Genomic DNA, 22,554 nt, shown 5'->3' on the forward strand with positions numbered 1-22,554 from the left:
CACAATGTCTGTCAGTCTGTCTGTTCAGTTTACGTTCACGGTAGCAAGCTCAGTGTCAACCTTAACTTGTACAAGCACAATTTAAGTGAGGCAGAGGAAAACGTAGATCTCGGTAACCATGAGAGAGAGGTTGGAACAGAGGAAAAAAGAGTAGGTGAGACAAGGCCAAGGTAGAATGAAAAGCTAAAGAAGAAAAATTGAAAGGCATGCGATGCATCTTGAGAGGGACAGGGTGCAAAAGAAAATAAGGTGGGACTAGTAGGGGAGAGAGGTGAGAGGTCTGATAAGAACAGATAAGAAATGATCAAGTGAGGAGGGAAACAAGAGCATTGTAGGACAAAGTGTGACTGAAACAACAGGACAGAAGGCTGGGAGGGGGAAATGAACCGGGGTGAAGGATAAAGACAGTAAAGCAAAGTGAGCTGGATGAGAAGACAATAGGATGAAGCTGAGCAAAAAGAAAAGAAAGTGCACTTGTATCTGTGTTTGTTTGCCGAGAGCAGAGCATCCAGAGAGAAGCCTGACTACTGACCGTCGGTGTAGTGGAAGACGATGATGCGTCCCTGTTTAGGCTCGGCCTCCTCTGGGTACACCATGGCGGTGCCGACGATGAAATACACTGACGGGTCTTTTCCCAGACGACATGACACCATGCTGAGGGCATACTCACTAGGGAGGAACTGATGGGCGTGGAGAACTAACAGAGATAAACACACGCACCTTGTGTGAGAGGAGCAGAACACAGCTCTCTGTTCATAGACTTTCTACATTCATCTGTTCTTTTTTTTTCATGACTGTCCCTCAGGAACACACTAATCTCGCTGAAACAAATCTTGCAGGGCAGACATGAAACAGGAGTGGTCAGGTACGCAGCAGTTCAGCCAGATTATGTGAAACATTTTTATATACCTTGATGGGCAGGTACAGATTGAGTCTCAGTACATTGTGGACATGTTCTACTATGTAAGCTACTGGGGAAACCACAGGTAAAAAAAAAAGTAAGTGTCCATAACATCCCATTTTGCAGAGGAAAACTATGTGCATAGACAACTCTAACAATTATGACTATGCTATAAATTGATACCGATGCCCGAAGGAAAATTGGACAGACGCAATTTCAAAAATGAAAGTAAGCCAGCGTGGGCAATGGAAGTTCTGGGAGGGCGCAAGCACGCATGAATGAGTTCATATGAAATATAAATGCTTATCAGTTGTATCACTAATGGAAAATGGCAATCGTAAAACCCAACCCTGCTCTCCAGGCGTCCGATCCGATCCATGTCCAACATAGTACATTATTTTTCACCCGTGCAGGACTTAGACAAGTAGTATTTCTTTACAATAGTACACGAATCTTCATTCCAAGCCCATGCATGGGAGTGCATGATGGTTATAACCAGAGAAAAAAAATGAAATTCCCTAAGTAGCCCAAGACATGAGTATAAATATTACAGTATGATGACCCAAACTTGCTTACAATATCCATGTCACTGTATTCTGCATAATTACATCAGGAAAGAGTCTTTATTCATTTATCGTGGATGTGGATCTGCTCATAACATTAAGTGGTGAAAGGTAGGGATGGAACGGTTCATCAAAAAATTCTGTCCCGTTCGGTATGCTTGTCACGGTTCATAGGCATGCACAACTTCTTTTTCTCATTTTCTAACGAGGCGAAGCACGTACACTCAGAGCTGGATGCCAACCGCCAGTAAACAAGAAGAAGATGCAAAGCGGTGCAGCAGATAGTATCTTTGGGTCAGCTGTGGAGACGTTTGTGGACATGGCGAGTCGGAGCTAGAAGATGCACCAGCAGAACTATATAGGTCTGCTGTATAGGACCACTTTGCATTTAGAGTGACCTATGATGACGGCGGTATGAGAGTTGTTGACAAAAGTGCGACAGTGTGCAAGCATTGTGCCACACATGTTGTTTATGCCAACACTAACACGACTAACATGTCAGCGCATCTGTGAAGACATCATCCCAGTGAGACGACTGGCAGCGAAAGGAGGAAAGAGAAAGTGTAGACAGGACAACTTCTGCTCCCTGCAGCTTTTAAACAGCCTTACAGTGATGAGTCAGATGGGCCAACATGCACAACGAAAGGAATGGGGTAAGTGGGGTAAGATATGCAGCCTTTTGCCGTGGTGGGGGGTGCAGGATTTTTTTGTATGATTAAAACACTCGAGCCATGATATAAAATAAAACCCCCTCCTGCAAACACTTCAGCAACACGGTAATTCCCACACTTTATGAAGAGACCCGACAAGGAGTTGTTAAAGAGCTGTCTTACACACTACCTATGTAGTGCTTACTAGTGACGGATGGACCTCCAGGGCTACTGAAAGTTTCCTGACTATGACTGCCCATCACATTACCTTTGTGACAGTGAATAACTATTTGTTCTTAGCATTTGTTAAAGATAAATTTCTTTGCCAAATAAATGAAAAGCATGTTGGAACTGGCAATATCACCTCTCTTGCAGTGCCAGAATCTACCTACTTTTAACCCAAGACTGTCACAATGATGTATCACATGTCAGACAGCCTCATTCTTTAAGTTTTAACCTGACAATACAAGACATAATTGATTTTCCTAACGATCAGCGTATACCGAAACAAACACCGTGACCACAAAACCATGATATGAACCGAACCGTGGATTTTGTGAACCGTTCCACCCCTAGTGAAAGGTACAGCAGTGGATCACATGTTCTATAACATCAAGCCATGTAGAAAATGTGGTGTCCATTAAAACTGATTTGACACAGCCACTGTTGTTTTACAGAGACAGTAATGCTCATAACAAACAAACCTTGTCATTAAGAACTGCAGTGTTCGGTGATGTAGCAGTGACTGAATGATTGACATCACTTTGTATATCGACCTGCCTTCCTCTACTTCAAGGAGAACTTCAGTCGATAGTTTGGTCTAACTACCGGAAGATATGGATGTCAACAAACCGGTGTGTAGCTACTTGCACAAACACATTGTTTTAACTACTTCTTTATTCATTTTGAGTCATACATGCTACAGTGCTGTGTTGTAAGGAGTCAGCTGATGTTGCATAACTTTTGGGGTGAGATTTGGAGCATGTTAACACGCTTAAAACACAGTGTAAAGTTCTGACCCCATGCTGTTAGTTGTCAATGCTAACTCAATGGTAAGTCCAACTAATAGTTGGACCAAATGTGTTCGCATCTTCGGTACTGGCAGGTCAGGGGTAGCTGGAGCAATGAAGCTGCATGTTTAAATCGACCGAAGTTCTCCTTTAAAAAGAGTGCAGTTATGCACATCAGTGACCTCAATGCTCAGTGACAAACATGTGTAATGCACATACCACACTAATGCTCAAGAATGTCTTCACATCCTGATTGATGAAAATCACACAACATCTAAATGAGCTGTTATCTGATTGCACGCTGAAGTGGATAACGCCGTGGACAAAATGGGCTGAACCAGTTTCTTATTTACATACCATTTACATACAACATACCCTAAATTAGAGGTGGTAATTCTTGCATGTTTAAAAGGAATGCTTGGCACAGCAAAATCTGCATTCCAAAACAGACTGGAACAAAAACCTGTCACATTTGGTGGGCTTCACCATGGAAATAATCTGCATGATGCCCCAATGCGTTCAATTATTCAGTCCATAAAGCGCCTGTGTGGGTTCTAGATATAGAGTAATAATGTTAACAAAAACATCTTATTTACTGTAAAAATAACCTACAGTAACTTACAAATATTTAAATAGTGCATTAGATAAACAGAAGATGATGAACAGATAAATACAAGCCGGCGTGATTGGTGCACACATTTTCAGATCCCATGTGGCAAAATGCTCGCTAGATAAATGAACACTGGCACCAAAGGGTTTTCTGCATTGACCTGGTTATGGACTGAGCTGAGCGCAGTGTTTTGCCATCAGAAGCTCCATGTGGATACACCACCTCCATGAGATAAATGTAAATGCACATCCAGCTGTCTCACCTTCAAAGGTGTGCTGATCCACTACGAGCAGACTGTGAACCTCCACCTCTTCACCGAAGGAGGTCTCGTGGGGAGAAGTGCTGCTAGGGAAGAGCTTGCTGGAGCTCACACTGCTGGAGAGAGCCTGCAAGGATGTGGATTTATGAGATGGGACAGGAGGAGACGCAGAGACAAAGAGCAACCTAATAAACAGTACTAACTCAAATGTGGATTTCTGCAGGAGCTCAACAGCACAGTCGGCACCATCTGCAGAACCAGATGTGCACCATTTCAAATCAGGTAAACATCTTTCTGGCCATCACGTGTGAGGCTCTGGCTCTGCTTCCACAAAGTCGTGAGCTGCAGCAGTAAACTCAAACACAAACACAGCACCCACCTGTCCCTTTGGGAAAGCTGCGGAGCCAAGCTGAGTGGACACAACACATGCTGTTGCTGTAGATCTGGCTGAAGGCACTTTCTGATTTCTATCCAAGTACAAATCTATTTTAAATTATGCTCCTGCTTTTCTCTCTTGGCAGCTGAATCCTCATTGTCAGTATTCTTTTTTGACAAATCAAACAAAAGACGATTAATGTCATTTGGACTTGAGCTAAATCTGGCTGTTGCGAGAGTTCAAATCAAGGAGATGCAACGCTTTCAAAATGGCCGACACCCTCTCACAGCATACATGTCTCTGGAGGAGAACTGAAACCGTAAAAGAAGTTAATATATTTGATTATAATTACACTTCATAAAACAAATCATACTTTTGGAGGGTATATGATAAGGTAAAAATAATTTTAAAAGAACTAAAAACAGGCAATGCACTGACTGTTCTGGTTTGGTACTGCTGATGTTTTTTTTGATTGTTTATTTTGTGTTGTAATCAATTCTTACTTTCGTGCGAGTTTTGTCTTTCAGTCCTTCAGTATAGGTACATCTTTCATTGAGCACACATTCTTTCACACAGAGTTATGAAACAACCTTCCTTCTTTCACATAAGATGTTTTTCAAATAACTGCTTCAGAAGTTTTTTAGCTCACTACACTACTATGTACTGGGTGAGGAGTGTTTTTCATTACTTCCATAGCCTCACGACCTGATGGCAGGGATGTCACCAGCCTCAAGCTCATGAAGGTGCCTGCGTAAATGTTAAGTTAATGTTATAGATAATGTTGTTAGTCAGCAGGGATGTATCATTAGGATTTTATCCGTACCGATAAGGAGTATCGGTACTGGTATTGGTATCGATAAAATATCGATACTTACTGATGGAATTTTGTGTGAAAAAATAAAGACTTTACAAGATGTTAAAAGATTCAACCTTCTTTTTAGTACCACAAGGTAATAATAAAGCTTCAACAGAACAGAAGCTATGTATGCAATTACAAATACTCCGGAACAGATAACCAGTACTTCTGTATCCAGCAGATGCCGGAGCACGATGCAGCAATTCAGCTGAATTTACAACGGTGCAGGCAGGAAGTCAAGCACTGAAATAACAACATAACATCCAGTTCTTTTAAAATTAAAACACTCCGTGTTGACACCAGCACACAAATCTCAAAAAGAGACAAACAGAAGCTCTTCTGCTAAGCCTTTGGTCGGGAACACTTCTTGTTTCATAACACAGACCTATAACTGCGGTCGTGAGTTATCATGATTATCGTGGAAACTTCTCGGCCTCATGACACCAGCTGCCTACCATACTGTGCCATGGTGGACTCAAAATGCGACCAGTGGGGGTGGCCAGATGGTGACAGCGGAGCAAAGCTGGAATGGAGCCGTAACACAGCTGACGGTATCCACTGGAAATTCGGGGTAAGCAACATCGCCAAACACTTGGAGCGCGTGCACAGTATGAAGCTAAAGGAGTGTGGCGTGTTTGATTGCTATAACAAAGTAACAAAAGTAAGTTAGCAGCCCGGCTAATGCTAAAAACTGCAGCACCATGGCAGTGGCACCCGGTTTCGTTTCTGCGACGTTAAGTCATGGAGTTTGTTGTTAAGTCTGTAGTCATTATAGTTGGGTAGACGTTCAAAAACCATCCATATCACAAACTGCTAAAAAATCATCGAAAAAAGTTAAAAAACAAATTGAAAAAAAATTTAAGTACCAATAACAGTACCGTTTGTCCAGAATCTTAAGGGTACCCTGATACCAACCCGGTTCCAAAAAGTACCAGTTCTCGGTATACATCCCTATTAGTCAGCATACCTGGTTAGATAAGTGTGAAAAACAAACAAGCCCTCGGGTTTTTATTATCCAAACACAACATGATGCTACAGTACCTGAGTGCTCGCACTGGGGCGAACAGCAGATGTGGTGCCGCTCACATCCTGAATCTCCACCCTGCTGGACAAAACCCCAAAACACTGGGAAACCTCCTGGTAGCAGATCCGCCTTGTGGATCGTCAACAGAGGGAGAAAGAAAGAGAGACATGGGGAGACAAGTGAGAATAGCTGAAGGAAGGCCTGGTAAACATGACATAGTACACAGGATAGCTAAAGAAAGGTGTCCTAGGAGACTGTTCTGTCTGAATGACAGCCAACCTTTTGATCACTTTAACAAGGCTGAAAAATGGTTGTCTCTTAAACATTGGAGCACAAGCACACGACGGACAAATCAAACAGCAGAAGGTCATCTGAATCACAGCAAACATGAAGAAGCGTATTTGTCTGTGTATGTAAAAGGTGCATGTTTAAACTACTGAGTATACAGTACAGTACAGTCGATTAATCGACTAACTGTTGCAGCTCTAGTGAATTGAGTCTTTATTTCTTTATTTTGTATTTTATGGTCTTGCTTTATCTTGTTTCATTTATATCACCTGCTCAATCTCGTACTTCCCCTTTTGTTTCTGAACTCTGGCAGAATCAATAAAGCACACCAACCAGCACTCCCAATTACTGCAGGAGTCTCCCTGTTTTAACTGTTTATCCTGCCGTGCTCCTGTTTCTCTCATTAATCTCTGGATTTCATAAAAAATGGCTGTTTCTGTGTGGGATATCTGTCGTCCACTTGGCAACACAACCCAGCGCTTGGTGAACAACGATTCTGTCAAATATGTGTCACTCGTCCCTCAGCTCTCTCAAACCCTCTGCTCAGATTGCCACTGAAAATGGGCGAAAAATGTGCTAAAAAGAAGAAATATGCTTGCAAATGTCCCTTGACTTTGAGTGAGACCCTCCCCTTTATTGACATTTTCCTTCCGTCTCACTTGCTCGTCCTCTTGCCTCCACTCTGCAGACTGAAGTCAGGCATCATTCCATCCTCTCTTCCTCTGAAGGCTCTTACACACTCAGTCGTATGTGAATTTTAGATGTTGATTTTTTATTACTTTGTCAGGTATGATAAAGTTTTATCTCAACTTATCTCAGCTTATCGCCCACAGATGGTCTGTGTAAAATGTTAGCTCAAAAGTCAATTCTGCTCAGTCAGTAGCGCGCGCGACCCATGTGCTGAAGGCTCTGCACCGGACCCGGGTTCGACTCCCGGCCCGGGTCCCTTTGCTGCATGTCACTCCCCATCTCTTACCCTGCTTCCTGTCCAAACTCTTCAGCTACTCTGTCAATAAAGCCGAAAAAGGCCAAAAAAATACTTAAAAAAAAAAGTCAATTCTAGCTGGGTTGTCAAGGTGACTGACCTGGGAGACTCATAGAGGGGAACAGTGCGGATGTGGAGTTTCTGAATCTCGTCAATGGTGCCAATGGTCAGAGTGCTGTTGTTGGCCAGAGCCAGACTGAAAAGAAATCAAGATGCAGCTTTAGTCAGGAGGAAATAAATCCACTTTCTACAAATCAAAACAAAGTTAGATTGTATGATCTTCTATGAGAGAATGCAAACGAGTTGGCTTTATAGCTCGATGTTAAAAGAAAAAAAACAAGGTTTAGTTTGCGTCTGTGAGCTTTTCACAGCACAGGAGAAGAAATCATACAACAAAAGTTTGAGTTTACTTATTTAAACCGCCAGTAGTCAAAGCTCTGCTGCTGACCTGTCAGGATAGCCCTCAGAGTTGAGTGGGCACATATAATTGACCTCCTTGAGGTTGACATTAGAGAAAACCAGCTTGTGGTTGGAGGAATAGATGACGGTGGGTCGGTCGGAGCAGGCAAAGACATTGGAGGTTGACAGGGATCTGAAGGTCCTCAGCACAGTGGGCTGGGTGCCAAGGGTCACTTTCTTACGCTCACTCAGGGCACCTGGGGGAAGAAAAATGATTGAAACATAAACCAAGTTAACACCAGGATGAAATGTGGGTGTAGTAATCTTTTTTTGGGTCAGCAGAGCGACTCCTAAGTGCCCTCAGCCAATAAAGTGTGTCCTTGGTTGCAGAATATTTGTCTAACTCTAAATTCTAAATCTTCAAACACAACTGGTTTGCTCTGGTTTACCCTCCATGGAAGCTCATGCCCTAGTTACCTTTCTCTGCTCACTGATTCAAATCTTAAGTTTAATTTGTGTACTTGTAGTCTTATTATGTCCTAGTGATGATGACATTAACACTAACACTGACATTCTGTGTTTGAACAATATGTTTTCTGAGAACACTGAATAACCTCATTATATACCAATTCATGATTCATTAACTACAGTGGCGCAGAGGTTTCTTTGACTGAGTTGACGTTGGAGACCTGGTTATTTTTTTGAAGCACCAATGTCAAACATTCTTGTGTTGCAGCTTCTCAAGTGAGACTTTGATGCTTTTGTTTGTATCATGTAGTTGACCAAACAATAGACCAAGCAATAAATGCATGCAGACATCTACATGATCTATATGATGGGTTAAAAGGCTTTCTTTAGTTTCTACTTTAATATATATTAAATTATATTAGTTGTCATGGTGAGTAATGAGAGAGAAATCCAACTCCAGCACCACTGAGTTCATGTTTATTCTTCAAATTTAACAAATATCAATAAAAATGCCCCCATAAGTTTGAACAAAAAAGATGATTCCCACCCATGCATCTATTTAACAGTCAAAAGAGTGGCCCATCTTGCGCTGGAAGAGACAGCAATTCATAAAGCATCAATTAAAGGGTTATTACACAGCTTTTATATGTCAAAGTGAATTTGCTCCTAACAGGGAGAACAACACAGCCTGTAAGAGGCTGTAGATTTTCTGTGGTTTTTCCATTACATAAAATGACATCACCTGGATGTCTTGACCAGGTGATGTCATTTCGGCGATATCTATTATGGTGTTTGGAGTAAGTACAGAAAGCTCTCATCACAAACTGCACTGTGGATTAGAAATACTTGAGCATCCAGCAGACAGGGAGTCACTGACAATAGGCTTCCACTGTGACCACCAATACTAAAATACTAATACATTCTGGCAAGCAATGCCACACTGCCTTGTTACTGTTTCAGTCCAACATGGTGGAATTATTTGATCATGACACAGCATTCAGAAAGAAATTGAGGTTACTGGTTCAGTGTCACTGCTCATAGTATTGTTTCCAGACACGGCAGGCAGTTGTTTTCAGAGAAGCAACAAAAATCTCCTGTACAGTTCCTGTTGAGCACCTCACAGCTGGTCACCAGAGTGGAGAGTACAATACAAACAATTAGCAGGAGGCCACAAACATGACTCCAAATGGCTCCTGATCGGCTGCCTGCATTAAGGTGTAGCTTCAAAAATCCTGCTGCTCTGATGACCGAAAAAGATTTCAAATCTTTGACAAGTCTGATCGCCCACCAATTCCTTCTTTTAAGGAACTACTGTATATTTGACAGCATAGATAAACTTTTGCTAAAATACTTGCTTACCTTTAATGAAAATTCAATAGCATGTCCATAATAAAGCATTGACCTATACATTATATTACATTTTCTCTAAAATTGCACCAGGTTCTCTCACTGTCACTCAAACAAATTTCGATTTCAATGTGAACTTGTAAAACCTTGAGTAATCCATCTGAACATCTGAGGTATTCTGTCTATGAAATCACAGGATTTAATTAAATCAATAAAATATATTTGGTATTCAAACAGCAGGCTTTCACTCAAACTCACAGCATTTCATTCTTAAGGCTGCAACGTTTTCCCATCATTACATCCAACTATGAATCTGGCTGTTCTGCAATTCTCCATGAAATAATATAGTGTAGAGATGGTGTAGGGAAGGACTTACCAGTCAGCAGGTCCAGACCAAAGTAGAAGAGCGCTCCATCTCCAAGCGCACACAGCAGGTAGTAGCTGCCTTCAAACGTGGTCATTAGGATTGAGCGGGGGATGATTTCTGGGGACACACACACAGTAAAATGATTTATTTTTTTCTCATACTCCGGGGTCACAGATTCATGGAGGAACACCAAAGAGATAAATGTCTGCAAGAAGGTCTCCGTCAGCAAAATCAATAAGGGTTATCGCCTAGACTGGCTGGCGACTTTTGGGGGGAAAAAAAACATTTGAATGCTGCAGGGTTAAAATAATATCTTCCATTTTTTCTGTTTCCCAAACCTTGCTCTCATAGTCTGCAGGCCAATTACAACAACAAAAAACATTGGCTCTGATTAAATGCTTGCTGGCTGACTCTCCACAATGTGGCAATGTAAAGAAGTCTGTAAGTGTAGAGACTTGAGAGATTACTTGTTTACATGGTAATGTACATTCACTATTTTAAACCTAGGGCCAAAAAACAAAGGGCTGTGTTTACTTTAGACATCTTTCGCACAGAAAGGAGAGTAAATATAAATCATAATTAATTCAGGTTAATTGCAGCTGAGTAGAATTAAAAATTGTACCGATGGTGAGCAAAAAATATAGAAGTGTAGACATTAACTTTTAATTTGCAGGGTTCCTGTTTTTAACAGAGTGCAGTCACTTTGTCCTCGTTAGGGGGAGTGAGCACAGTTTGCAGAGTTTGAGAATGGAGCAGCTGTCACTCAAATGCACTTGGAAAATAACATCTGACACTTTGGGAAAGAGTCTGGAAAAATTCTTCATGGGTGAAGAATTTAAAGTGGAAAGTACGAGTCCTTCCTGTGCTGGTACACTATGTTATGGAACTCTGTCTCAAGTGACGCTGACTTTTTGATAAGTTTAACCAAAAAAGTCAAGTTATCTCCTGCATATTTGAACACAAGTTTAAATACTTCTCAAGCGTCTAAATGGGACATTTCATGCAACTGGGAAAGCAGCACAGTTAATATTCAAGTACTAAAAAATTTGGCTCTTAATGTAGAAGTAGCTAAAATAGAATCTCCCATTACTACAGACCCATCCATCTCACTTACTGATTGGATTTCTTAAAGCAAGAGTTCCACATTCTGTCCACACCAAAGGTAATAAAATCAGACAAAATGTCTAATTCCCAGCGAGAAAGCCGCCAGTGCGTCCATGTCTACTACCTTTGGTTCATAGGAAGGTGGAATAACATGAGTTTAGCTCATTTTATGTGTAGTTTATATGTAATTAGAACTTTGATTCCACAATGCAAACAATTTTCACTTCGCTCCATCTCTATTCTATCCCCATTTCACTCCATGGATATGAGGGCTCTGCTGTAAAAGGCTTACAGTTCTTACATATTTTAATTAGTTTAATTTGTGCTGAAACCAACTTTAATTTTAATTTTTCAGCACCCACAAAATATATATGAATGGAAGAAAGAAGTTGAGCACAAGGTAAATATGTTTATTAGTTTGCTTTTGAGTTAGATGACCAGATCGACATCAATCTTTAGTTTATTTCATTTTATTCTCTTTGGAATTTCTTACCATGAGAAAATGAAAATGAATGTTATAGGTAATACTAAACAACACATTTATACTGGCAAAAAATGATCAAAATGTTTGAGTCCAGCCTTTTTAAAAATGTTATTGTTCTTTTATCATTTACTGTTCTGTCCTTTTGTTGTGACTGTTTTCAGTGATACTGAGATCTAAATTATTCACACAGGTGCTGCTGTGATGCGGTCAAACACAGTTTATCGCCCAAAACCACAACTGTATTCAGGTTTTGCATTCTTGCCCCTCTTACTGTAAAGATTACTCAGGGTTTTTTCAGAGTACTTGGTTCTGTTAGGGGTCATTGTCTTTGTGGATCTGTGGGACCTACTGAGAAATTGTATGTGCATCTGACGTTCTCTCTCCACAAGCCAGTCACAGCCTCCCTTTTCTCCTGACAGTACAACCGCCTCTCATTCTCTCACCTCCACCCAGCATTTCCTTGTGCAGGGCTGTAAAGCAGGGCAGTCTGAGCACACGGGCTGAGATGTCGGTCCAGAGTCCCACAGCGCAGAGTGGTGACTCACCGCCGCTGTCCCCCAAAGGTGTGATGTCCAGGCACGCCACCTCATGCTCCATCTCTGTGGTGCTAAGGGAGATGTAGAGGACATGAGAAAGTTAAAGTTTGACACACAGACACAGTGGCACATAAATGTCTTAGTGCCTTTTTCCTCATGTGAGATGTAAATTGAAAAATGTTTTGGTCATTTTGAGTGCTGGGTTTGGAGTTCACACTGGATGAACTTCCCAGACCAACATTCACTGCACTTCTGCAGAACTGAGGCAGGAACTCATACAGTGTGCGGACAGGCCTCAATATGTTTGTAACTGGACTTGCATTTATATAATTTCTTTTCAGTCTATTGACACTCAAAGTACTTTACAACTGCCACATTCTCCTATTCACGCACCTATGGCAGAGGCTACGATGCAAGGTGGTAACTGGTTCAGTGTCTTGCTTAAGGACACATCGACATGCAGCCAGGGGGGTGCCAGGATTCAAACCAGTGACCCTCCAAACACTAGACGACCCACTGTACCTCCTGTTTGAGCAGTTTCAAACAAAACTTTGGTTCTTTAATGGTTTGTTCCCTAAATCCATGTGCTCATGTATACTTTTATATTTGGTTTATTGGTATTAACATCAATGTAATGAAATATCTTGATCTGTCAGGTATTAAATTCACTGGATCAGCAGGTTATATTATCCACAAACAGGTTCTGAATTGAATTTTTAGAAAATGTAGAATATCATTACATAGTTTATTGTGATAAATTATATTGTATGTTGTCAGACAACATACAATATAATTTATCACAATAAAGGATTGTATTCATGTTTTCTCAGCAAACTCTTTGTCATTAAAAGAAAAAATCAAACCTGCATTGCAGAACATCACCTGCATGGAAAAGATGCCACAGACAACAATTTAATATAGGTTTGTGAACTACAGAGAGATTTATCCTGCCACAATTGGCTCAACCAGCAGAGAGCATATTCACACAAACATTTTTCTCTGATTTCAGGGAGTAAGAATGTGAGCAACACTGGACCATATTTCAAGGTACAACAACGTAGGCTGTTTGATAAACCATCAGCTTCCAGTGACCAACAAGGAATATTAGCATTCAGCTAAATGGTAGCTAAGATTACTGTTTGACTGTGTTACAGGATAATATAGGAAAGCCATAAATTAACTAAAATATCATTGCACATGTTGAGCACATTTATTTTAGCCTTTAAGTAAAAAGCACTAGATGTAATGAAACTGTTATGTTAGCTGAAAAGTGACTGAATGCTAACATTAGATTTATAAAGAAAATGGTGTGTGTCTGACGAGGGTGATTATCCTGTGGTCTCTTTAAGAGATGCTAGAGGTGCCGCTCTCTCTTTCTGCTTCACTTCACTTCCTCCCAGCCTCCCGTGCTGTCGGGTTCCAGTCTGCGATTGTTTTCTTTGGTACTTTGGGGATGGAGGTCTGGTAGTTCTGTTTTCGGAGTATTAGTTAGGTAACTTAGATTACTATTTATTTTTTTCTTTAAGGAAGGAAGTTTGGGTCCTATGGCGCATGGCGGGGCTGGCCTGGACTCCCTTCATTCTCACGTTTCTTTTTTGCCAGACCTCCAGACTCTGGTAGTGTTAATCATTGGTTGATTTATTTTCATTAATAAAATCTTGGAGTTTAATATATTTTTGGGTTGTGAATCTTTAATATGTTTCTGGCCACAGAATGAGCCATCTTTTAGTTGTGGCCATAACAGTAACTCACAGAGGAAACCAAATATTTCACAGCTCTGCTGAGACACTTCACTGTCTCCTTCACTGCCTCGTCATCCACCACACTGCAAACACTCTGCCTAAAGCAGCCCTGGTGGCCGTTTTTGCAAGCTGTGCGTCTTTCTCTGGAAAAAAACATTTTGTGTATGCTTTATTTATAAGGGCTCAAAGCAGTTTTATCACGATACTGACAGACAGCCACACGTGCAATATTCAAAAATAACATGAAATACATATAAGAATATGTAGAACAATTATACTGCACCATAAACTATAGACCTAAAAATGGGATTCAAATCCTGCAGCTCAAACAAAATGGGGAATACAGCAAATTAATATTTGGTTAATTAAGCTTTCATACAACAGTTCTGTTGGGTATTGTGTATGCAGTTGTATGTACGGTTCTCCCCTGCTTTTGTTTCATATTAACTATTTAATTAAACTGGAATTCTATTAATTTAACTAATGTGTTAACTTAAGTACTTTGGAGTATCTTGATTGTTTTCATTTCCTGGCAAGGCATGAAGACTTGAGTCTCTGCAGTCAACTTTGTCAACTAAAATCTAACTCACTTGACTGACAAGCAATAGTGATATGTATCGTAACTTTCGAGTTAAAGCTAGGGTCTGTAATGTTGTTCAGAAATACATTTTGTTACACTGGGTGAAATAGTCCTGCCATCCTGAGAGTAGTCAATACATTATGTGTTCAGAAAAAGGAACGAAAATAATCAGACCTCTGTGGCAGCTGCAGGACTGAGAAAAAGCTGACCAATCCATGGAATAGTGTACCGAACAGTATAACAGTATAATATGGGACCTTTAAGCTTTTTGTATCTTGCAATCTGACCCAGTTTGTACACACAGACCAACATGGCAGGCGTTAAAGAAATAGTTTGGATATTTTTGGGAAGTAGGCTCATTCACTTTCTTGGTGAGAGTAAGTAATAATAACCCTAAATAAATAAATAAATGATTAATGATAAATCAATAAATAATAACCCTAAACCCTGAATAAAGTAATAACCCTAACCCTAAGTAATAAGATGAATTCCTTTGTCAAATTTGTACAGGAAATACAATGCTACAAACAGCAACTGGGTTGCTTTGTTTGAAAAAAACAGCTAAGGGCGCACTTGCAGTAGGCCATCTGTACCACGCCAAAGCATGTTTGACCCCCAAATTCCAGCCTGTTTGCCCAGTGTGAGCACTCCGGTTGCCCTGCCCTTGGCCCTGGCATGGTTGGAAGAGGTGAGAGGTGAGAGGTTATTTCAGCATGGTACGGTTGCTTGTGCACGAGCACAAACACAGTTGTGCAACGTGAACATGAAGTGTAATGCATATAATGCCACCTTACATAATCAAGAACTCCAGGAATGTGAGAGGGCTGTCTGAGCCCAAAACCATGTATGTAAAATAAACCACAAAAAAGTCAGTTAAATCATGTTCTGTGTTGTTCTCCATTGTCCTGCGACTGCGCTGTGATGTGATGACGTTTATACAAAAAGTAACTGTGCTCAGTGTGAGTGTGACTTCCATCATTAATCATTAACTAGCATGTTATAGTTTGCTCCATGCTAGCAGTTTCTCCTGTTTTCAGTCTTTGTGCAAAGCTTTTAAAGGTCAAATGCAATTTTTATTTTATCACTGCTTAGGTGACCCCAACATGTCTCTGCTTTTTGGCTGTACTTCTACAACACATGCGCAAAGATTCCATACACCAACTTCTTTCAGGGCTTCAATCTTCAAATAGGAGTTTCATGTCTAAGATTAAATAACATCACCTTTCTCAGCATAGCTGTGCATTAGTGTAATAAGCCTATAGGAGGTCCATTAGCAGCTGCACCAATTCGGTTAACATGGTCATGAATCTCAACTGCATGCTTGCATCTTTGCAGCAACACCATTGGCTTTTTCCCAGTTCCGCTGTAGAAGGGAAGACGATTGACTTTTGAGGGGAAGGGGCGGGACATAGTTTGTCTTCTGTCTTATAACTTCTCTAACTAAGCTCAGGAGTTGCTTATTTAAAATATAAACATGAGAAAGAATCAATGTTCTTATATAACTCTTGCCAGGAAAGTGAGTAATATATTTCCCAAAATTTCCCTTCCTTACTATTCCTTTAAAGCACATGGTTGATGATGTGTGTCCTCTCATTCAGTTGCCTCCCATGTCTTTTTGAATGTCATACCAGGAGATCTCTAGAAATCCTGAATTTAATAATACACACTTGTAAGGATAGGATAACACAGACGTTTATATAAGGAAGTGTATATCACAAGGAAAAGCTTTAGGCAACAGTGTGCTGCATGATGCAAAGTGTTTACAGCAGGACTTTGATGAGCTATGTGTTCATAGTAAAAGAAGTCAATTATTGCCTGAAAATGTCATCAAACTTATATCGGGGCTATGACTTGTGTATCTCTGTCCTACCTGATCTGTTTGAGCTCTCCAGCGAGGATCTGCAGGTAGTAGAGGGCCCGTCCCACGGCAAGCACCACCTGAGTGTGGTTGCAGGCGGCTACACTGATGTTCCTGCCCTGTGGCTCCTTCCACTCGCTCACTAATGCCTTGCTTTCCTGGAGCACGAGGCGCACAGAACCTGACGTTATCTGTAGGAAAACACATGTTCATTTTATTATTATTATTATTATTATTTTGCACAGACTTGCTGGGAAGTGACAGAGAGGATAATGTAGAGAAATGTAAAGAACATCTCGTTTGTGTGTGATTCTGTGCTAGGATTGTGCTTTTTAATGGCTGAAACTAAATTATGATTAATTGCAAAGATAAGATTTCTACAGCATTTATATTTTTCTTAACAAAACAATTAATTGTGTTTGACTGTGTTTAGGGGACAAAAAAGAAATACCTTTGCACTTAATGCACTCCAGCTATTTTGAGACTACATATTCATTAAGGCCCCGTCCACACGGGCGAAAACAATCTTTTTTTCTCCATCTTCCTTGTCATCGTTTTAATAATATTTGCGTCCACGCGGATCCACTGAAAACGACCGAAAATGCTGTAGTTCATATTCCAAAGAAGAAGAAGACACGGAGCATGCGCATCAAGCTTGCGTGCTGTAAACAAACAAACAGTAGATGGAGAAACCGAACTTAACAAGATGATGATGAAAATGGCTAGTGCAAGGAAACCTTGAGTCTTTTGTGTGGACCAGTAATGAGGTCAAACTGCTGCTGCAACTCACACTCAACTACAAGGCATGCAAGTTGCAAGAAAGGCTCAATATCTTCTGCAGCACGAACACGAACATGTAGGGCGTCATTGTTGTTATGAGACGTCGTGGGGTTCAGAGGTCAGAGGCAAAAGGTCGAGGGGTGGGGCGATGGCGTCACCGTTTCAGAAAATATGCAGATTCGACATCCACGTGAAAACGGGAGGGCTGCGTTTTTGCATTTCTACCCTGACACCCGTTTTAAAAAAGTGCGTTTTCAGGCACTATGTTTTCAGGATCCGTGTGGACTGTCAGCCAAAACGATGCAATACGTGTGCGTTTTCGCAAAAGAGCGTTTTCGTGTGGACAGCCCGTAAGCGTAGAGAAAAAGACACTCTCAGCAATCCTATGAAGCCAATGTCAAACTGAAGGCTTCATTTTGAAGGCTGACATTTTGCCCCCTTTAGAAACAATCAAATAATTAGGATGAGGTATTAGAAAATACTGCAGTTCAATCATAACACAAATGTGTAAAAAATAAATAAATAAAGGCCTGGTAAAACAGAATGTGGGATAAATGTTTTGTTTGATAGCAAAAATCCTCTCCTGGATGGCTTGGGAATACCTGGTAAAAGCCCCTCAGGTTAGAGAGAAATACACATTCCAATATTGAAAATGTAATAAGGAGAGCCATCCAGCACTGAAGAGGCAAGACAATATCCACACAAAGCTGAAGAAGACTCATTAACAGACTGCAGCAAGTTCAAACAACAGTCAATCTATAAATGGAGGTGTTGCACTGTTAGGGAATACACATAATACAGAAGTGTAATGAAATGTGAAATCTCATCATATATTCACTATTGGATCCTTAATAGTGTGCTTGGAAGCAGTTATGAAGATTTAATTGCACAGTTTCTGCAGTCTGTCGACGTGCAAATCACAGCGTGTTTGAAGTGACGAAAACAGTCTAAGTTTAAAGCGAGGACATGTTTTCTTCACAAGTTAAGTTTTATATCAGAACACACAGCTGGTGTCCAAACAGCTGGGGAGGTTCATATTACTGATGTATATATTGGTGATTTGAGCTGAACATGTTGAAAACTCTTACATGCGGTTTAGCATTCATAATGTTTATGGCGTAGCATAATAGTTTTTCATATAACCTCCATTTGTTAATTAGCACTCAGGGTGGGAGGATATAAGATCAGGGTAGCTTTCGCAGCATATGCTGCCTCCTACATCAAAGAGTAAAATACTTTGGATTTCAAACTAAAAGACGAAAGAGAGAAAAGATGCTCACTATTTATTTATCCCTTATTTATGCTGGGGGACATAATGATTTATGATTATATCATTCAAGGATGTTTGATTGTTTATTGCTGAAAGGACTACTCACCAAAAATGGATGCACGTCTCATCTGGGATGTTATAATTTTAAATTCTAATACCGGTATGCATTTTGGAGTTTGGGTGTATTTTACTGATTGTCAGGATAATATCTTCACAATTATTTTGGTCAGGATAATCATGACATGCCTGATTGGTATGAACACAAAAAAGTACAGCTGAGGCTCATGGAGGCTGGAAACTAAACAAAAAAGGATAAATCAAACTTTTGACTAGGGATCGATCGATTATCGGTCGATAATATTAGAGTTTATTGTTGGGCATATAATAAGATGCTCCTTTATTGATCTCCCAGAGGGAAGTTTGGCCACTACAGCAGCACAAAGACAGAATGAGTAGAGAGACTTAACGAGAATAAATCATTAAATGTCTATAAAATAAGAATATCGGCGCCGATATCCGGCATTTTGACGTATATCTGCATCGGCCTTTTTTTTAATCCGACGGTCGATAAGAGATCAATTTAAAACTGGGTTATTTTGGCTGTGATGCAGCCGAGCCTCTCTGTCTCCAGCATTGTCCCACCCATAGTACCATCTGATTGGTTACAGGCAGAGCGGGTCAGTAGTAGTGAAAGCTGTGCATGTACAGTGCTCACACACACAGCGGAGAGGAGAAAATGTTTAGCCACCACACAAAATTGGATTTATAGCCCGGCGCTGTTCCTGAGGGCTTGGTTCTGAAGGTAAGCTAAGGCAGCAGACTCTCCCAGAATTGTAATAAACATCCCAGTCCTCTACAACTCACAACTACTAGTAACATTACTGTGAGCCCGTTAATGTTATATAAACATTCAGCTGTCTTCATCTCATCTCGCCACAAGAAGAATATCAGGGTTGTTCTTGATGTTTAGCATTGTTTGCCAGGCACTTCTTTAGACTGTGGCAATTTCATGGTGGGCAGGTCGTGCACAGTCGGCTTGTCTGAGCTTGTTTTCAGGAAACTGCTGCTTACAGTTTTTTTTATTGCAGGGTTAATTAGAGCAGTAAAAGCTCAAGCAAACTGTCCATGTGCGAGCTGGAGCACCAAAATAATGAGCTACAACAAGGCTGAAAGCTGCATAGAGCTGCAGAGTCAGAGATTTATTTTTCTTGGGTTTAGCATTATGAGCAACTCTTTCATGTAGCCTCCTTTGATTTATTGTTCAAAACAAAAATATTGCTCTGTGTACAAGTTATATGTGATTCTCGCAGATGTAAAGTAAAAAATCAAATACAAATCTAAAGTGGGGCATTGTGAATGAAAATGTGTGCAGTCTGTGTGATTTATTCGGTCCATTTATTTAGTGTCCTTAACACAGTCTACAGCGGTGTTTTTTAATAAGATCGCTGAAGGTCAAAGTACAAAAATCCTGTGAAATTATCAACTTTTATTATTGGATGCAATTTGTCTGAGGCCTGTCAAAAATTGTGTAAAATGAGTCAGATTCTAGAAAAAGTAAAAAATGTGGTTAGAGTGCAAAAATACCAATTCTGAGAGGTAACAGAGTTCCAGCCTGAGACATACAGTGTGTGATCATAACCTCACGGATGAGGGTCTAACAGTTGGCAGTTCTCCCTGCAGGTCTCAGCCTTGTTCTAAAAAGGAAAACTAAAACTAGAATTTAAATCAATTGCAGTACTGGTCTTAGCCAAATGTAAAATACATGAAGCCTTTTGCAACCCTCATATTCAAAAAATGCCCCTTTCAATCCTGTTCCAGCAAAGTATTTCTTATTAAACAGAGAAAGGCCAAAGTTGAATTATTAATTTCTATAATTAATTCGGAATTTGTGAAATTATATGTTATTTCTGCTTTGAACTTGGATGTGCTTATACTGCTAAGTCAGCTAATTCCAGGAAACAGGCTCAGACATACAATAAGAAATCAAAGCATGTTCTGAGAAAACCTGACAGGACACGTTGAGTACTCTAAACATGTGACAGAGGTGTGCTGCATGTGTGTGTACAAACTTGAATGAGCTGTTGGTGCGCCACATTTCCACAGTAAAATGTCTGCTGGTTGTCCACAAAGCCTGGAAGTTCAGTCTCTTCGACTTCCTCGCCACTCAGCATCAACACTCTGGGAGAAAACACACTCTTAAGATAAAATAAAGGTATTTGGAATCCACTCCACTTATCTGGCATGCTGTACAGAAAACACTCACCGTGTCTGACCCACGAAAGACAGCACAAGCATATCATCTGTCTCTCTGCCGGCCTCTGAACGGAGCGGCCACAAACCTTCAAGGAATTCAAGAGAGTGTGTTGGAAAGATAAGTTACTCTGTGCACAAATCTACAGAGCAGGAGAAACACAATGTGCAGCGAGTATCCAAACCAATCTTTAACTATTCTATCTTAACTATCTGTCAAATGTTAACATGCTGGAAGATGTACAGGTTGCAGAATTCTGTCAAAGAGCCATAGATTGGCTAAGTGAATAATTGCCTCTCATCAAGAGGCCAGGGAAAAGAGGCAGCAGTGGAGACTTTGAGGGCAGAGCTGGTCAATAAACAACTGAAGCCTAACAAGTGCAAGCAGACCTGACTTGGCCTGTGTGTCTCATTTAAGCATCAGAACAGTCTCAGGAGAGGCACCTAATTTTCTGAGACAAAGAGGTGTCTGCCCCTGTTAAACCTGATGAGATTCTTCATCTTAACAGTGAACTATCACAGGAATTACAATGCTTGTCGGTTTATTAAATGAAAACAAATGTTTCCAAAACTAGCCTTGGCAACACTCCCATTCTTTTGAAAGTACCAAGCCAAGACCTATGACACCTGAGCCATCTGCTCACACTCACATGCTGAGCATTGATGAGTGACAGCTGGTGCCTTTGCAATGCCAGGCAACCAGATGTGCAGGGTGAAGTAGCTATACTGTCAAATAAGTAAAAGTTTAAGGTCCAGATACACTTGAGACTTGTGAAGGAGGCGATAGAAGAGACACAACGCACACACAAAATCAGAACACACAAACCTTTGATTCCAGGAAGGTCAATGCTGGCATGCTCATGAATGCCAATGCCGTTGCGAATGATCCGGAGAGAGCCCTCCTTGAAGGCACCAGAGCATGTCACCAACTGAAAGCCGCAAAAGAAGACATAAAGACATGGAGTCATTTGTTTGCCTGTTTTTTTAAACGGGTTGAAATGCAGCTGATCGTGCTACCTGTACAGTTTTCTCTACAGGTGAAAAATACATTTTATCCAGCACTTTTCAAGTTTAAGAATCTGTCAGATTAATGTAAAGCTAACATCCAAAGTAAACATTCAGGTGTTTATTTCAGTTCACATTTCTATTCTGGAGGTGAATGCTAAGAGTGAACATCTTATTAAAGAATCTCACTTTCATATTTAAATGTAAACTTTCTGAAAACTTGGAATGCAAACATCTGCAGACCTGCAATGGGATCACACACTACTCCTAACGGTGTCCCACACGGCTGTGGCTCTGTCACATTGACAAATATCTGTCCACCGACACACAGGCAGGCACTGCTTCTATGGTTGTTCCCACTACAAAAAGGTGTCTCCAGAACTGCACTATACCACGATATCACACACACAGACTAACAAAGTGAAAACATTACCTATGCTGTCGCAGTAATAGCTCTCTCAATGCAACTAATCAACCAGGGAATGTTTTATGGTCATATCTTTTAGTTCAAATGTAACCTGTGGTGTCTCCCCTGGAACATCTTTGTGATCTGTGAAAGCTTTATTTCTTAATTTGGTCTTCAAGGTTAAAGCACCATTCAAAACTGTAGTTGTAAATGCCATCAACATTTATGGAAGTATTGGCAGAAGTCAAAGTTGAAGCTTTAACAGGTGTAGAAGTGAAGGATCTGTAAATCATTATCAGTTTAAAGCAGAGCTTCGCTGAGATTGACACCAGTATTGAAAACCCTGAAGGTAAATAATTCTGACTGGAAGGCATCAGAATATTATTCATTCATCCAGTCATGGTACACTAACAGGATTAATGCCCGAGCCTGTAAT

The 22,554-nt window shown here is 40.6% G+C and overlaps 1 protein-coding gene across 1 annotated transcript in view; it reads right to left on the reverse strand.

Moving 5' to 3' along the window:
• ddb1 (damage-specific DNA binding protein 1) overlaps positions 1–22,554 on the reverse strand; it is a 71,053-nt gene that overhangs the window by 29,639 nt on the left and 18,860 nt on the right. Inside the window, exons 10-20 of the mRNA XM_037095345.1 lie at positions 21,534–21,636; positions 20,721–20,796; positions 20,527–20,635; positions 16,420–16,598; positions 12,135–12,298; positions 10,113–10,220; positions 7,971–8,178; positions 7,623–7,718; positions 6,267–6,378; positions 3,997–4,120; positions 533–697 (exon numbers count right to left, since the gene is read on the reverse strand). Coding sequence (XP_036951240.1) covers positions 533–697; positions 3,997–4,120; positions 6,267–6,378; positions 7,623–7,718; positions 7,971–8,178; positions 10,113–10,220; positions 12,135–12,298; positions 16,420–16,598; positions 20,527–20,635; positions 20,721–20,796; positions 21,534–21,636 — 1,444 coding nt within the window. The remainder of the gene's footprint in view (positions 1–532; positions 698–3,996; positions 4,121–6,266; positions 6,379–7,622; positions 7,719–7,970; positions 8,179–10,112; positions 10,221–12,134; positions 12,299–16,419; positions 16,599–20,526; positions 20,636–20,720; positions 20,797–21,533; positions 21,637–22,554) is intronic.

This window comes from Acanthopagrus latus, chromosome 4 (assembly GCF_904848185.1).
Source record: "Acanthopagrus latus isolate v.2019 chromosome 4, fAcaLat1.1, whole genome shotgun sequence".
Lineage (NCBI taxonomy): Eukaryota > Metazoa > Chordata > Actinopteri > Spariformes > Sparidae > Acanthopagrus > Acanthopagrus latus.